This window comes from Drosophila yakuba, chromosome 2R (genome assembly GCF_016746365.2).
Source record: "Drosophila yakuba strain Tai18E2 chromosome 2R, Prin_Dyak_Tai18E2_2.1, whole genome shotgun sequence".
Taxonomy (NCBI): Eukaryota; Metazoa; Arthropoda; class Insecta; order Diptera; family Drosophilidae; genus Drosophila; species Drosophila yakuba.
In genome coordinates, this window is record NC_052528.2 from 22,953,344 (window position 1) to 22,970,472 (window position 17,129).

General features: G+C 50.6%; 3 protein-coding genes across 8 annotated transcripts; 1 reads left to right on the forward strand and 2 right to left on the reverse strand.

The window, feature by feature from the left end:
- Positions 1 to 119: 119 nt before the first annotated feature.
- Positions 120 to 3,525, forward strand: LOC6532033 (GPI mannosyltransferase 4). 2 transcript variants are annotated; one of them, XM_002092774.3, is made up of 3 exons: positions 120 to 372; positions 431 to 2,315; positions 3,032 to 3,525. In XM_002092774.3, the coding sequence occupies exons 1-3, from the start codon at positions 216 to 218 to the stop codon at positions 3,444 to 3,446; spliced, it is 2,457 nt and encodes an 818-aa protein (XP_002092810.2). In that variant the 5' UTR covers positions 120 to 215; the 3' UTR covers positions 3,447 to 3,525. The 2 variants fall into 2 exon arrangements, with proteins under 2 accessions (XP_002092810.2, XP_039228553.1); XM_039372619.1 differs by lacking the exons at positions 120 to 372; positions 431 to 2,315 and adding an exon at positions 2,364 to 2,660 and having other exon boundaries at positions 2,744 to 3,034; positions 3,099 to 3,525.
- A 64-nt stretch (positions 3,526 to 3,589) lies between these two features.
- On the reverse strand, positions 3,590 to 16,668 carry LOC6532036. 5 transcript variants are annotated; one of them, XM_039372615.2, is made up of 19 exons: positions 16,204 to 16,668; positions 13,999 to 14,315; positions 12,044 to 12,099; positions 11,752 to 11,984; positions 11,478 to 11,665; positions 11,178 to 11,273; positions 10,159 to 10,370; positions 9,602 to 9,758; positions 8,619 to 9,144; positions 7,248 to 7,539; positions 6,843 to 7,096; positions 5,634 to 6,062; positions 5,321 to 5,545; positions 5,121 to 5,261; positions 4,875 to 5,036; positions 4,606 to 4,791; positions 4,369 to 4,452; positions 4,072 to 4,137; positions 3,590 to 3,834 (listed from the first exon to the last, which is right to left on the reverse strand). In XM_039372615.2, the coding sequence occupies exons 2-19, from the start codon at positions 14,285 to 14,287 to the stop codon at positions 3,729 to 3,731; spliced, it is 3,702 nt and encodes a 1,233-aa protein (XP_039228549.1). In that variant the 5' UTR covers positions 14,288 to 14,315; positions 16,204 to 16,668; the 3' UTR covers positions 3,590 to 3,728. The 5 variants fall into 5 exon arrangements, with proteins under 5 accessions (XP_039228549.1, XP_015051674.1, XP_039228550.1 ...); XM_015196188.2 differs by lacking the exon at positions 16,204 to 16,668 and having other exon boundaries at positions 3,590 to 3,831; XM_039372616.1 differs by lacking the exon at positions 16,204 to 16,668 and having other exon boundaries at positions 3,590 to 3,911.
- On the reverse strand, positions 12,248 to 13,444 carry LOC6532037 (NSFL1 cofactor p47). The gene has a single exon (XM_002092778.4). The coding sequence runs from the start codon at positions 13,340 to 13,342 to the stop codon at positions 12,281 to 12,283; it is 1,062 nt and encodes a 353-aa protein (XP_002092814.1). The 5' UTR covers positions 13,343 to 13,444; the 3' UTR covers positions 12,248 to 12,280.
- Positions 16,669 to 17,129: the final 461 nt, after the last annotated feature.

A 17,129-nucleotide genomic window follows, 5' to 3' on the forward strand; every position in this document is an offset into this window, starting at 1 on the left:
CAAATTTAAAATGCGCGCGCACTTTGGTTTGCGTCATACAAGTTCGAATGTACTGCACTTTCATTCAGTATTTTTGTGTCTTCAGTATTTAGTATATAGATCCGATTTGGTCACACTAGGGTGCCATTCGCACAAATGCGTTAGCAAAACAAATAAACTTTTGTTGAATTGTTAGAACTTAGAAAACACAATTAAGTAACTGAATTATCGAGGAAATGCGGCTGACAAAGCTGTGGCAAAATCGCTCGCCCGGCGACCGCCACTTGAGCACATACTTCTGCTTTGCGGCAGTGCGCCTCCTGCTTGTCTTTGTGCCACAACTGGGCTACGTGCATCCGGATGAGTTCTTCCAGAGCGTGGAGGTGATGACTGGTGAGGATTGGCTGTTGCAGTGTCCACCGACAAAGGTAGCTAATGCACCACTTTGCAGGTGATCACTTCCGGCTGGAGCACACGCGCACCTGGGAGTTCAACAACTCGCTGCCGGTGAGGTCGATTGTTCTGCCGTTCGCCCTGCTCCGGATTCCCTGGAGCTTCTACGAGTTCATTGCCGAGTGCCTGAAGGTCTGGTGGCAGCTGGAACTGCTGGGCACCTACACCTATGTGGTGTTCCCTCGGCTGATTTACACCCTGATCTCCTTCAGCAATGACTACTGCTTGTACCGCATTTGCCGACTTTATGGACTCCGGTTCGAAATCCGGCTCTTGGCTATGGGTAGCTCCTGGATTCTGCTCGTCTTCGGCACCCGCACCTTCTCCAACAGCCTGGAAATGGCCATGTGCTCCTGGCTGCTCTGCTTGGTATCCGAATGCATGCTGCGCACGAATACAGTGGTGTACAAGAAGGAGTTCCTCGAAGAGAAGTACGACAAGGCGGAGTCCATCAGCGAAAGAGTGCGCATTTGGAAGCTGAAAAACTCCCTACCGGCGCACAATCTGCAGCACCTCATGGCCATGTCAACCATTTGCGTGGCTGGAGTGTTTAATAGACCTACGTTCCTGCTCTTCGGAGCACCCATGGTTTTCTTTTGGCTGCTGCGCGGCATGGGAACCAGAAGCATCACCTTCAGGGACTTTAACCTGCGCATTGCACTCTTCTGCTTGTGCGCCCTGCCTGCGCTAGTACTCTTTATATTCTGCGACTCGCTGTATTACCAACACTTGACCCTCGGGGAACTGCACATGATGCACTTGAGCATCGACAACTTTGTCTTCACGCCCTGGAACTTCATTAAAGCCAATCTGGATTCGGCACAGACGGCCAGCCACGGCGTCCATCCGTGTTATGTCCACCTGATGGTCAACATGCCAATGCTGTTCAACGTCCTTGCCTTGGCTTCGCTGGGAGCCTTTGCACAGTTGCTGCTCAGATTCTTCCGGGCGGAGTACCAGGTGCTGCCGCGCTTCCAGAGCATCGTGTCATTGATGTCGGGGGCCATATTTGTGCCCCTCTTCTTTCTTTCGCTAATCAACCACCAGGAACCACGCTTTCTGTTGCCAGTCACATTTCCCCTTATTCTGCTACATGCGCCCAAACTAATCACCGGATTTAGTGCAAAGTACCCCTTCCAAAAGGACCACCCACTCTTACGCTTGTTCTACGACAAACTGCTTTCCAGCAAAGCTTCTGGTCCCTACCTGCTGAAGATCTGGTACGTAAGCAATGTGGCTCTGACCCTATTCTTTGGCTTCATCCACCAGGCGGGCGTTTATCCCTTGGCGGCGGACATGTCGCATGTGATTGCCACTAAGCCGGCAGCAATGCACGTTCATCTTATAACGTCGCACATATACAGCCTGCCCTTGCACCTGATCAACATTCCCAGCTCAAGGGTACTGCACTTCAACCGGCAGACGCACCAGCGATATCGTCGCCCAAGAGACTTCTATATGTACGAGTACGGAGGCCTACCCTTGGAATCCCTGCTGCAGAAGGTGAAACTCATCAGTGGGAGCTGCGAGGTGAAGCAGTCGGGACCAAGTCGGCGGCGCTACAAACTTTACTTGGCCATTCCGGCGTCACTAAGTGAAGAACTTCACGAGGCTCTAGTGCACTCCAATGCCACTAGCTACCTTAACTTCGAACTGCTAAAGGTGTTCTATCCACACCTCTCCACGGAGGCATTCCCCCGACTTCAGGGAAGGCATCCGTGCGATGTGGATGCTCCTCATTGGTCGTACGATGATCTTCGGGGCCGTTGTGCCGCAGAGCAGCTACCCGCGTTCAGTTTTGCCTACCTAAACAAGCAATTCAGCTCCGTCGTCCATCAACTAGGACTGGCGCTCTACGAGATCGATGTGACGCGCAACAAGCCTCGTTCCGTATTACTAAAGAAATCCTCACTGACGGAAACGCCAGCGTAGTGTTCACTCTTTGGCCAATCCAAGTGCCTTATACCAAAGTTCTAGGCTAAGATTATTGTATTTATTGTAATTTAATTTCCTCAAGCACAACTTTCGCAAACAAAAAACTATTGTAAAGCTTGACTCTTGTAAACATTCTTAATATGTGCACAACGAACATGATAGTTTAAATATGGCTAGTCATTACCAAATATTAACTTGATCTTAAGATCCATTCCATTAACTAACATATAAGGACAATAATACAGAGTGACCACAGATAAATAGAGCAGCCAAGCTTAAAATCCTATTTAGAGGTGAGTTTGATCTCCGCCAGAAAAACACTTAACATGAGCCATCCAACAATCAGTAACCAGAATCGTAATTCTGTCCATTTCAGTTGTCGAGCGCTGGAAAAGAGTAATCCATTTGACACGCCGTTGGCTCTTAATTCCCAACAAACATTTGAGGCGTGGGGCGCGGCATCCGCGTTCATTGAACGTTACCCGGCAGAAATCTCGTTGCGGACGCAATTGTGTTCTGATTTAGATTTGGTGTGTTTGGGCCGCATAAGCCGTAAACCCGTTTTGGCAATGAGGCGACAATTGGCCTATAAAATGCTGGACCATTTTGGCCAACAGCATCAGTCACCGACGAACCAACCAAACCAATCAACAAAATCAACATGAAGGTATGTTACACTTGCCCATTCGGGGTGTTCAACCACTAAAGGATACTCTCTTCCCTTCGTCCAGTTCCTCATTTGCTTGGCCCTCTGCATCGCCGCCGCCCAGGCTGGCTTCATTGCCGCTCCGGTGACCACTTACGCCGCTGCTCCAGCATATGCCGCCGCCTACACTGCTCCTGTGGCCACCTATGCCGCTGCTGCACCAGCCATCTCCACCTATGCCGCCGCTGCTCCTGCCTACTCCACCTACGCCGCCGCCGCTCCTGCCTACTCCACTTACGCTGCTGCCGCTCCCGCTTACACCGCCTCGGTGTACGGTGCTCCGGCCTACACCGCTCCGGTGGCCACCTATGCCGCTCCCGTCACCACCTACTCGGCTCCGGCCATCGTCAGCCCCTTCCTGAAGAAGAAGTAAACGCGCACTACCATTCAGACATCCAAACGATCCGATAAACTAAATAAAACGCCAATCTAAGCGAGATCTTACAACTAAACTATGTACTAACCTTAGAAACCAGCTGAAGGGTGGAGAGCTTTCAGGAGTAAACTTCAGTTAAATTGGCTACAGATAGTTACTTTATTAACGCCTGTTAAATGCCAATATAGCTACAGTTCACTTAAGATCTAAGGAGTGCTACAAGCGAGATACAAAACAAATCGCATATTCGAGATGTGGGACACGCGATGTTAGATGGGCTCAATGGAGATTGTGGCTCAGATACATGGGACTCTTCGGCGCGTCGACCTCCTCGAAGTCAAAGTCCTCGGATTCGTCCTCGTTCCAGCGCACCGTGCGATCACTACTGAATGTTTTCGGATCGGTAGAGTTCGGTGGAGTTGCGGGGAGAAAAAGCAAGTTCAGAATATATAGACTTTGTCGCTGTGAACACAATAAGAATTTGTGTGTGATTTGGTTGGTACTCTGTCCCTGGCATGTGCTCAAGATTCGATCAAATTAATCAAAAAACCAAATCAAAATCAAGTCAAAGCAAAAAACAAACTCATTGCCAACAGAATACGGTTAATAACGTTGGTAGAACCTGTTCAAGCCGGCCGCTGGCGGAGGAGGGGGCGGAGGGGCGCCCCTGGGCGGCGTGCGTCGGGCGCTGAAAGATGGAGAAAATTATTGGGGGAGCTCCCATTAGCCCATTGTTGGAGGTGTCACAGAAATCTCAGATCGTAACGCCAGTTACTTTGTTAAAAAGTTCTTTTCTGATGAATCACTTTGGTGATCACATGGTCGATAGATTGGTTTCCTTCATTCACAGATTGATGTATCTCTTCTACGATCTCGAGATTTCTGCTACACACCCATATCCGAGGTCCCACAGACTTACGCCGCCACGTCCGCATCCAAATGGCCTCCAGCACCGTATGCATCGCTATCGTCCAAGTCATACTCATCGGTGCCGGTGCGTTGGCTGCGTTGGTGATACAAACTTGGTTAGTGCTATATTTCAAAGCAGAATAGCTGAGCTAATGGGTTGGGTGAGTGGTTGGTGGTTGGTGGTTGAGTGGGTGGTGCTTCAAACTGGGTGGGGTCACTTTCAGGGTTGCGGGACTGAGGCACTCACAGGCGCTGATTCCGCTTGTTGACAATGTCCTGCACAGCTCGGGCGGTCAAGGACACCTTGCTCTTGAGACGCATCGGCGTCCGGGGCATCGGAATGGCGGCCGGAATGTCCGGATTTACGCTGAGCACGGGAGTAATGGGTCGCCGGACCGTTTCACTGCTAGCTCTATCCGCATTGGTACTACGTCTGGCATGCACAGAGGGGGCAGAGAGTGAGATTGGGGGGCGGACCTCGACGTGGATCGTTCGGGATCATCAAGGGGCACTTACAACTTCGGCTTAGTACGGAGATTGGAGCGATGGCTGCGCGGATCGGGCCTTTGTTCGGGACTGACACTGGACTGGTTCTGAACCTGGTTTTGGGTCTGCGCCTGCCAGCCCCTGTCCTCGTGGGCATCCTCAAAGTCGAACTCTTCAGTGCCTTGCCGGCGACTTTGAGTACATGCGGCGGAGGGAGAGAGAAGTCAGAAGAGCTACTAAGGTGGGTGGGTGGTTGGATGAGGGACCTAGACTTACAGGGGCGTCTTGACCTTATTGCGCGACTGCCAAATATTGAGTATCTTTCTAGTCTGACTGCTCTCGCGCTCCCGCTCACGAGAGTTGGCCCTACTGGGTCCGCTGGATGAGCCCCAATTGTCATCCTCGGGATCGTGGCGCCTGACACATGCAACGTGGTGAAATGAGATGCGGTGGCTCATCCAACGATAGCTACTCACAGTTGCTGCCGACTGCGGCTGCGCACCGGCGTGTTCATGGCGGACGCATCGCGGCCCCGGCTCAATTCCCGCTCCCGACTGCGCTGATCCCTCTCTCGCACCCGCTCCCTGTCCGAGTCCTGGCGTCGCTGTGCCGGCGGCTGCTGCTGCTGCTGTTGCTGCTGTCTCGACGGGCTGGAGTCTTCATCGGCGAGGTCAAGGGTTTCCTCAGTGGCAGTCCGTCTTCTGCAAGGTTAAGCAGTTGCAGTAGGTCAGGACTTGATTATAGCTTGGATTAGGTGCCTAGGAATCCATCGAGAGGCATCTCACTTACAAGGGTGGCTTCGGTCTCGCCGTACTGCTGGTGCTCCTCTCCCGGCTCTGGGCCCTCTTGCCGCTTCGTCCACTGGTCGCCGAACTGCTCGTCCGTTGCTTCTTCCGGCCTCGGCTTCCGCTCCGCTGCTCCTGCTCCGGACTCCGGTCGCTTCTCCGGTGCCTACCCTTGCTGCGCGACTGGGCCGCCTGCATCACATTCAGCCGCGTCTGGACCGTGATCAGGTTGAGGCCCACCGGAGTGCCGATGGCCCAGAGGAGCAGTGTGAGGAAGATGAAGAAGGACAGGCCGTTGATGAAGTCCACCATGTTGCGGCAGAGAAAGGTGCGGCTGGCGTCGAAGGTGTCGTAGAAGGGTCGGCACTTGGTGGTGGTGTCGCCCAGCTGGGACTCCATGGTGGCCTTGCTGGTGGTCAGGTAGGCCTTCATACTGCAGCCGGAAAATACTTGTGAATATTCGATATATGTACATATACATAAAGCAGTCAGCCTTTAAATAAACTTTGAATGGAATTTATTTAATGTGTTTAAGCATTTAAAATATGCTCAGCCATTGCTTTTATATAGGCAGTGATAACAAATAAGACACTCGAAATACAATTGTATTGTTTATTTGGCATATCGCCCGAGGAGCTCTGTGCTGCATAAGTGGCTGCAACAATTTTGATACTCAGTCCCAACTGCACAGGGAGTCCAGTTGGCCTAAGAGGATAGAGGATGAAGATAAAGGATATTTGGGACAAATGCTTAGTATTCCTGCCCTTACATTTCGCCTATCATAAGTGCGGTTGAGCGTTCGTGTTGCAGACGTAAGTGGACACTTGGAAAAACACTAAAAATGCAATCATGACACTTGGCAAACTTAATCAAACGATTAGGACTTTCAATTATCTGATAAAGCCGGAAACTATGTGCTCTGCTCCCGAGTGCACAACTGCAATTGTTTGAGTTGTTTGTTTATCCGCTGGTTGGGAAAGAGCAACACAATACTACAACTCAAACATGCAGACAGACTGAGAATTCAGTTCCAAGTGCCGCTGGCGTTCGGAAGGGCAAAGTGGTTAAATGGCAGACGCTCTGTGGGGAAACTATCGGGCCAAATTGCTGTGACTTGGCCGCAATTAAGAACAATAATTCTGAGTTGGTATTTACAAAATCAGAATCAGTTAAACTATTGAGATGTAGAACTACAAGGGCACTGGCATCTCACCGATCCGTGTAGGCCCGCGTCATGTTGTGGCATATCTCGCCGGCCTTGTTCTCCAGGTAGCTCTGGATGCTCTTGAGGTGGTTCAGCGTCTGGTTGACCTGCTTGGCCCAGGGATCGCGCTGCAGCTCCAGGGCCGTCAGATGGTAGAGAATCTCGTTCTGCAGGTTCTCCAGCGGCTGGAGTATCGAGGCCTGCAGCCGCTTGGAGCGGCTGCCCAATGTGGTCATGCGCGAGGAGGTGGCCACGTCCTGAATCTGGCGGCACAAAGCGGGTAAGTGAATGGAATGCGATATTATGCCGTTCACGTAGTCCTCGCACTCCCACTACCCCCAGCTCGTTTTAATTGAAACTAATCAGGGGGTGGGACGCAGCACCAGGAGCAGCAGGAACAGGTGGCGCACTCACCTGCAGGGCCACCCGCTGCATCTGATCAATGAACGTGGCCAAATCCTTTTCGGGCGTGGGCGCACCCACGCTGCTGCGGTACGTGGTCAAATTGAACGAGGACGTCTGCAGCATGTTCTCCAAAATGTTCTGCACGGACTGCGTGAGCGAGAGGAGCGTGCGCCCGGACACGGAGATGGCATCGATGGCGGTGGACACTTTGGGGAACTGCCTCAGGTCGGCGATTTTGCTGGTGTTCACGAACGCATCCAATTGAAAGACATTGTACGATGCTTGATTTTGCTCGCAGCCCCTGTGTTGTGTCAAAGAAGCGTCAAAAGATTGGCCGGAGCTGGTTTGTTGGGTCCGGAAACCCCGTATATGCCCGCTATGTCTACGGGGTGGGTGGGTGTGAGATTGGGTGGTGCCGGGTGCAGGGTGCAGGGTACTGAATGCAGGGTGCAGGATGCGTCCCTGCAAAGTCGGCAGTTTATGCCCCTAGTCTATCTCCGCCTCCACAGCTCCACACTCCACAGCTCCACATCTCTGCCGCCTGCATGTGCATTTTGTAGCTGCTCGGATAATTGGAATCGTGCTTAAAATTTGCGGTTACAAGTGGGTGGCAATGGGTGCTCGGTGGTTAGTGGGTGGTGCGTGCGGCTGGCTGAATTGGCATTGGTGTGTTCCCTGCAAAATTGAGTGCCATGTGGCTAGCAAATTTCACTGGGCTTTCAAAACTTTGTGGCCCAGGCCGCCGACTGCTCTGTTCCCTGGCCTTCGCTCTGTGCTGGGCCGGACCCTTGAGTTCCCAACGGAATGGATGGGGCTTGGAAGCCGAGCAACTTGGAGAGCAAGTGCGTTGCGGTTGTCCAAGTTTCAGTTGGGAAAGTTTGGGAGTGGCAACAATAATCACAGAAATGGGTAATCACAGTGGAATCGATTAGGAGCTTTTGGCAGGCACTCGATTGGCTCACGAGGAGATTCCGCAAAGTGCAGCCTGGCGTTGCGGAAAGGGAATAATGGAAGCCAGAAATTAAAGGAAACCTATATTTCTTAAAGAGGGAACAATGAGCGGGCCTTTGGTTTTGGTTAGTTTAGCATTTTAAAAATCCCAGAGAACTCAAGATTCGCTCGTTAAAAAACATTTCACTCAGCCTGCCTAATTTCCCTGCTAACTGCGAATCGATACAACCATAAAAGCTGGCGAATGTTCATTTTTCCCACGGAGAGCAGGGAAAATCGGTCTCTGGGGGCAATCAAAATTACAGGCACGTACAGTATCAAAGTAATTGGATAGCCAAATTCGTTACTTCGACGCTGGCATGCTGGGCTTTAACATTGACTACCTGGGAACTCTGGATACACACGTGTGGTTAGTGGACTTGGACTCACCTGAGGGCCTGGCCCAGACCCACGTTGACCACCGACCGATTGACGCCGACAGGACGCAGTAGCTCGCCGATGATCCCGGTCTGTGGCTCCCGGGCGTATGCGTAACCCGGCTTATCCAGCAGCTTACCCAGCATGTTGTAGTCCTCGTCGTACAGAGATCGACAGACAAAGACCTCGGCATTGCCGCCCACGGCCAGGGAGAACACACCGAAAATGGTAAGACAAATGCTGGCCAGACAGATGAGCAGCACGGCGATGAAGAAGACCACGCCGGACTTGGCGTTCGACTCGCAGAGGAAGCAGCAGTAGGACATCAGCATGAAGAGCATTACCCAGACAATCACCGTTCCGGCAATCCAGCCCACGCTCCAGTAGGCGTCCGCCCACTCCTTCAGCTCGTTGTAGGCGGGCTGCAGGGACGACCAGGTGCCCTCCAGTCGCTGGAGCAGTCCATTCACCGTCGAGGTCAGCTGCTGGGCATTGACAGTCGTCCGGTGGCGAATACTCGCCAACTGCTCCAAAGTATCTGCAGGCGAGCAACGTAAGAGCCAATTCAATTAGCATCCACAGACCAGAACCCGATGACACTAATTAATATTGGGCGCTAGACTTGAGCAACTTATGTGGCTACACGGAGAGAAACGTGAAGTAACCTTCTCTCAGGGGGCTAGTGTATATATGTATCTGTAGACCTATGAAATACTAAGCCTTTATCTAGCAAGCAATTATTTTTCTATGAGTCTATATAATATTTTCATTACAATTTTTCCTGTGCACTCAGCTGAATGTTTAGGAAATTGCATTGCCGGATTCTTGGGGCTGCCGAGATGGGGGGCAGGATGGGAAGGCCGACACCTGTGCCATTGATTGAATTGCACACTTTGGCCAGTTGGCATAATTGAGTTTGGGCCAGGTCACAACATGGATTTAGATGTAGGGCGGGCGATTAGGCGGCCCCCTTTTGTTTTGATTGCTGTACTCACAGTTCCGCTCATAAGCCGTGTCATGTTTAACTTGTTGCGGGAAATTGCTGAAAATGGAACGTGACACGCCAACTTCCGATGTCAGATTTTTGACAGTGGCACCGAATTCAATTTCGCCCAAGTAGCGCATTCGGAAGATGCTCTGGTCCTCTTGCAGCTGACAAATTGTCGGCGATGTCGGTGATGTCGGTGATGTCGTCGTGCCGTTGTCCAGGAAATGAGATATGGCGGTTGGAATTAGAAAAACAGTGAGGTCCAAGGGAAAAACGGGGTAAAGGAAGTCGGAGTACAAATTATTTATACGTTGAACTAAAAAGAAGGGCTGGCCTCCGGGCACCGAGACTGCGAATACCCTTGCAGAGCATTAAGTATGAGCTGGAGTATTATAAAGGTCCTTTAACAAGCAGCACATATTGTAGCATACTTCTGAACAGCCTTCAATCATTTTTATGAGCACGTGATTTCCATGAATATTGAATATTCTCCACACACTTTCCGCAAGAGTATCCACAATCCAGGAGCAGCACAATGGAGCGGCACAGAGCGAGGCGACTTACAGTTTTCAGGGCGTCGACGACGCCGTTCTCCTCGAAGCTGCGTATACGCAACGTGTCGCAGAGCGGGCGGTCGCGGTACGTGCACTGGCGCTGCAGCACGGACAGCTGGATCTGCAGCTCCTCCATCCTGGCTGCCGCCTCCTGGGAGAGCTTCAAGGCCCTGCCCACCGTCTCCTGCAGCATGAGCACGCGGTAGATGAGCTCCGCGTTCGCTGACAGCGACAAATGCACGAAAATATTATTATTTGCAGTGTTATTGTAGCGTCTTTTATTTGGGGACGGATAGCAGGGTGGGTGGATAGCAGGCTTGGGTTTCAGTTCGGGTTTGGGTTTGGATGGGTGAGTCAAGCAGTAGCTGTAGCAGCAGCAGGAGCCATTCCAAATTACACATTGTGTTCGATGGGGAACATAATGGAGTTGTCATCTTGGCAATTGTGTAGGAAGACTTTCGCCGGATCCGGCTGCCTCCGTTTGCATTCCCCTAATGAAATTGGGCGCAAACAATCGTTTTCGCCGAGAAACCACTGCCAACTTATTTACCGATGGCCTGCGTTGTGGGACTCCAGTGGATTCTGATTTTCAAGATTGTTTGTTCCCGAGTGGAGGCCACTGCAATTTCGACAACAGCCATGTTGGGATAATATGATGTATACTTTCTATAAATTAATAACCTTGCTAGCTTTTAAAGAAGATTAGGATTTCAAGCTGTCCGCTCAACAGAGCGTCCGTTCATCCCCGAACTCAGAAAATGCGCTTAAAATCAATGACATGCAACGAGTGAAATAAGGGGGGAATAGTGGATTGTTTAAGCCTAAACTCAAAGGTCGCACCCTTTTGGGGCCGTAATTTATTGTGGCTGCTCTATTGTCATGTTTGGCCAATATGGGTGGTGGGGTGTGGGTGGTGTTTGGTGGTGCGTGGGCCTACTGACCATGCAGCAGCGGCGGAATTTGGGTCAAGTCCGTAAGCAGACAATCGCATGGCCATCGCATGGGGAGCACTTAACCATACGTACTCACCCAGGCTAAGTGTCGTCAGTGAATCATACGCCAGCTCGAGGCCAGTGTGTGCGGATATTTCCGATTGAATCGGCTCGCCAAGGAGAACATCCACGTCTGCGGGAGAGAGAGGCGCACAATAAATTCAGACATCTAAATCGCAGTGCGGGAAAAGTTGCAGCATAATGCATGGATTGAAGCGAAGGCTATAAAATGGGCGGGAGTTCGAGCTCAAGTGCTCGGCGACACAAAGTTGGCCAACTTTGGCGACTTTGCCGACTTTGGCGACTTTGCAGACCGACTGTCTGAATGACTACTGACCTTCCAGGTCTTTGACGACCCGCTCCACGGAAACGTGGAAGCCATTATCCAGTTTCTGCTTGATTTGTAGATGCGTGTCCTTCAGGAAGACCTCCACGTCGTGCACGGCTGACTTGACCATCTCGGGCGTCATCTCGATTCCGGCGGACAAGCGGCTGTTGGCGTAAAATATGCTGAAGTCGCTCAGCCTGCAAAATGGCCAAATGGCGAAATGGGTTTCCCCGGCATTTACTCTCCATTGCCCCCAAAAGTCAAGCACTAAGTTTGCACGCACGTCAACAGGATGAAGACGATCCACAGGGTGACCAGTCCGGCGCTCTTGCGGCACCGCAAGCTCTCCTCCAGCGACTCGTCCCGGATGTGACAGGGTGCATTCCGTATGTGGTCCACCTCGTCCTGGGTGGAGCGACGACCGCAGCACCAGGCACACGTGGCAATCAGGGGAACCAGGGCCAGTATGGCGAACACGCTCATCAGGGCAATGAAGCCGGACTCGATTTTAATGGCCTGCCATGGAGAACAGAAATCTTAGGATTTGACCAGGACTCATCTATAAAACCACTCACATTGGAGGCGAAGTCCAGCAGGCTGGTGTTTTTGTGTAGAACATCGCGTATGGAATCTGCAATGTTACAGTCAAACAATTAATCTTGGTGATAACCCAGTGACCTAGTCATCTAATCTGCCTCTGGATAAGAACTATCCCTGCATGACTTGCATGTAGCCCCCACTCCGCTCATTGTTCCATATAAAACACTACGTACAGAAAATTATAAATTTAAACAATACATCGTGGCTGCCGTTTATTGCACGAGGTGCTCTGAAGCATCGCTGGACAGCGGATCCACCTGCTCCTCGTTCAAGTGCTGGATGACCACCACGTTGCAGAGATTGGCCTGCACCAAAGTACGGGTGTCCGATTCGACGAGCTCCTGTCGCGGAAAGGCGGTCATCAAGACGAAGCTCCGGTCGGAGAACTCGGGTCTGGCCAGTCGTGCATACCGATACAGATCCCCCACGTTGTGGTCGACATTGAAGCGTCCGGCCACGCGACTCCCATCCGCCATCCTCAACTGCACGGTGGTCGTGGCGGCCCGTTCGTTGAGCTGAAGGCTCTGGGGCTCAACGGGCATTGAACCACCGACGAGTGTTTGAGGGGAGGGGCTGTTCAGCGGTCTGCCGGGTCCCATGAACTGTTTCCGGGACAAGTGACGGTAGGATTCGTTGGTGTGATCCTGCACGCTCAGCTGCACTCTGGGCACCCGGAGCATTTCCTCCGGGAAATCCCCTCTCAAAATGGCGCGGAGAAATCGCTCGTTCTCGGGCAGTGCGTACAATCTCAACGAGCCATCGTCCAGGGAGAATCCCTCCGACCAGAGGTGCAGGACAACTATGGTGTGCTCGTCGTCGGTTGGCTCCGTGTCCGAATCCTCGGTCGCGGATCGTAGGGGGGGATTGATGGGATGGGCGCTGCCCAGCCGATTGCCATGACCCCAGACCCGCAGACTCCGGTCGCTGTCGTTGTTGGTCAGAGCCGGCGTGGAGCTATTGATGTTCACCCGCTTGCCCGCCGGCGTGTCGTGGTCGGAGGAGCTGTCCGATGCACAGGCCTGGTAGCCGTCATGGTCGCCCTCCTTCCGCCGGGATATCTCACTCAGCAGCGAATGGAGATCCCGATTGCTCTGATTCGACTGCGAGTGCTCGGAGGACTTTTCGGGCTCTTGCTTCTTGGAAACCGCCTCCGACTCGTAGGAGCTGCTGGCTACCTCCAGGGACCAGTCGTTGGAGCTCAGGTACTGACGGGCCACCTCCTCGCGCACCCCATGCCGTTCCATGAAAGTGCTCAGCTTCTGCTCATCGGTCATCTGGGCAGGGAAGGACAACTCTGGGGCTGTTTCGACGGATTGAATTTAGAAACACATATCGTCCGAAGGGCGATCACTTTAACTAGGCCGACTGTGTCTTTGGCTCGTTCCGAAAGTCCTTGTAGCAGCCACAACCTCTCGCCCAACATGCATTTTGAATGGCTAAAGGGTCAGGGACGAGGCTGTGAACACTGGGGGATTAGTGCCATTGGAACTATTTTAGTCCTGCTTGTATTAAACGCAGTACAAAGCCTTTGAGCACTTGGAAAAATCGGTATTTGCCACATACAAATTTTATATAAAATGTCCTATGCTTGTGTAAGCCATTAAAGCGTCATCAGAACTCCATTGCATATAATGAAAATCCGATAAAAGGAGCTATGTAAATCGATGAAATTTATGTAGACACTAGTTTTTCCCGGTGCACGATTTATTTGAGATCTACCATCTGTGCTGAATAACTTGCCCACCCACCTATCAAAGGCTCTCCTGAATTTACATCTCTAATGCCTTCATTGTCGGCAAGCAGACGTCCTGAATACCAGACCACCAGCCCACAAACCCTTTCCCCGATGTCCTTCGATGCCAACACAAGGATGGGGGGCACAAGGATGCAGGGACACGCCCACCGAGTAGGCGGACAGGGGGGGACTTACCCAGCGGCAATTCCTCGGGCGTGATAAGCGATAAAAATTCACTAACGTAGGTGAATATAAATGGTCCTGGCGCAATGTCCATGCCTGGTATGCTGTAGGTAAAAAATGTGGCTGGCGTCGTTGTTGGCGGCGCCGTTGTTGTTGTTGTGGCTAATGCTATTGTGGATCCGGCCAGGGCGGACGTGGTTGGTCCTCCAAGGGATGCGAAGCCCGCCGCCATCGCTGCGGATGACGAGGACATAATTGTTGTTGCGGCTGGCGTTGGCAGTGTTAGATTGCGCTGGTCCATCTTCGGCCGGATGGCTTGGTTCTCCGCCCTGCGAATGAATTAATGCGAAACAGGCATGGCCATGAATAGTCGGGAATGATGCGGATGAGCCGGGGGAACAGGGGGTAGCATAGAAGCACAACCGTATCGGGCCAAAGAAAAACCAAACACTCACATGGGGCCCCCGAGAATGCTGTAAAATATTCCCGGAATTTTATGTTCCAATTATGCATTCATATGTATGTTCCTACGCTTCGGGTTCGGGTTCGGGGCTCCAAAAACACCCAAGTAACTAGCTGGGCCCCTAGTAACTCACCAAGATTATGTGACATTCGCCAAATTAATGAATATTGCAGCTTCGTGGGGAATGCTCGCATTTTCCCACACAAATTGTTTCTGTGGGACCTAAAATTTTGTTTATTAAATACAAAGTGAGCTGACCCCATTGTTCGCAAACTTGGAGCGCTCTGCCAGTAATCTTCATCAGATTACGTATACGCCGCGTATGCTACACATGGTGAAGTGTTGTATTATCAGGATAAGATATACAGATTTTATTAACTCAGCAACAAAACTCCTATAAAACATACAAGATATTTGTATGATTCACTAATATTGATTACCTCTCAGAACAGTTTGGTTTGTTTTATTAAGCATACGCAGCGTGGGCGGGAACAGCATTCCCGCCAAGGTTCTGTTCCATTTAAGAGCCGTCCCTGAATGTCGCCTTGAATGCAATTCTTCACCTCTTAATTCTATTAATTTTCATTTTATTTTTCGCTTTGTTGCAATCTTGTGCTGTCTTTGCCCTTTCCAATGCTGTCAACACACAAGCGAGCTGAAAATCGAGCTGAAAATCGAGCTGAAAATCGAGCAAACTAGCCAAAGGCTCTCTCTTTCACCTCCTACAGTGCACATATCAATGGGTAATGACTTTCAAAGACTGCGAAATTACTCTTTCAGTGTTTTTCTCTTTGCCATTTTTCGGTTCTGGGTGCGGACATCTCTTTGGGGGCCTGAAGAAGTACGGAGACCCGGGCAGAAGCCCCTCAAGTGCCCGTTGCAAACCCAACTCATTTGTTTTCCTTGACAATACCACGTTCGTCGTTTGCCGCCTTTATCGCCCATTCATGTTGGCCAATGGCCATACTAATTGCTCTGCCAGGGGACTTTCCGAATTAGACCAAGCCAATACAGATGGCTGGCCGAACCTAAACAGTCTTCAGCTGGAAAGTGGGTCATTAAAACTCGATACCCCTGCTCGTTCGCATATATGCATGTATGTATGTATGTCTGTATACCCTGTACCCTGTACCCTGTACCCTGTGTATGTAGCTGCATGTGCGATTATGTTAGCCAAGTTAGACACGAGTCAAGGCGCTCGAATGTGCTGGCCAAGCGCTGCGAAGGCAACTCGATACCGATACGCAATGTGTGGACTTGTTGTCGGCTATTATCTCCCTATTATTGTGGCCATTTCTCCGCTTGTTAGAAAGATATTAGTGAAAGCCGTTCAATGATAACAGGCGGAGTATTATGCGGCGAGGTGGCAGAGTTCAATGCATTGGGTCACGCCGAGTAAAAGGCTTTCAGAACGGCTTAGAGTGCAGCTATTCACGTAACTTAACAGCAGGGTGGATAATAAAAGATGTTCGATAATGGATGTGCAGCAGCTCAAGAGTAAAGTGGTACTTGGGTAGGACAATGTATAATCCAATCTATTCATTAAAAATTTAAGTGTAGCGTTGCACTGGTGTTTGTATACCCTTCCTTTACCTTACCAGAACTTTTTGAGTAACTTTTTAAGACCAACTCAAAGTCGGCAATTTGGATTAAACATAATGAGTCAGACTTAACGCTCCAGTTTGCGCTAATGCATCTGCATCCGCATCGCATTCGATTAATTAACGAATGGCACGCCAAACAAACTTACGCACCTCGTTTGAGATCCCAATTAATTGATTGATGTTGAATCCGGAGCCCTTTCTCCTTTCCCCTCTCGCTAAACACTTTCACACACTTTACACAGGCAAATATGGCGTGATTATGGGCTTGGCTGTGCGAACCATGCTTTTAATTGAACGTTATTTAAATTCGATTGCAATTAGTTTGATATGTTGATTCGTTTGTTTGAACGTTTCGTTACCGAAACTCGAAATTGAGCTGAAATCGGTTAGTAATTGAGCGCATTGGAATACAGGCTTTGGCTCACGTTTATTGACCGTTTGCGATTTTGCGACAATTTTTCGATGTTTACATTGCATGCAATCAGGCCGACAATTATCACCCAATTAATTATACATTTTCACATAATTAGTATGAATAAAGCATGTCCTGACTCGCCTTCCACCGCGCAATTCAACCACAAAGCTCGACCAGCGCCGTCCGACGACTGAACAGTGAAAAGGTTTAAGGCCCAAATAATCGGCAAAGAAAACTTAGAAATTTTTCCCTGTTTTACTATTTGCATTAACCGCCCAGCCCAGCGAGTGAAAATGCACAAGAGGCGCATGGTGAGTATAGGCCACTTTCCCATTGCCCATTTTCTTTGCCCGGGGGAAAAAGCACGTGTTGCTGAGGCGGGAAAACTGGAGGCTGAGGTGAGAGACAGGTGAGTCTGACACAGTCAGCATTAGCCAACTTATTCGGATAGCTTATGACATATGCATATTTGCAGATATCAAGCGAACAGCTTTATAGAATATTTAGGGGTCTGCGGAGATCCTGCGAGACTTAAGCCCGCTTTGGCTGGCAGGTTATTCGGCACAGGCTGGCTAAGAGCTCTTTAGTTTTCGTGGAAATGGCAAATATATCTCATAAGAACTAACGACCAATTTCGCAGTTTTTGTTTGTGTTGGCGGCA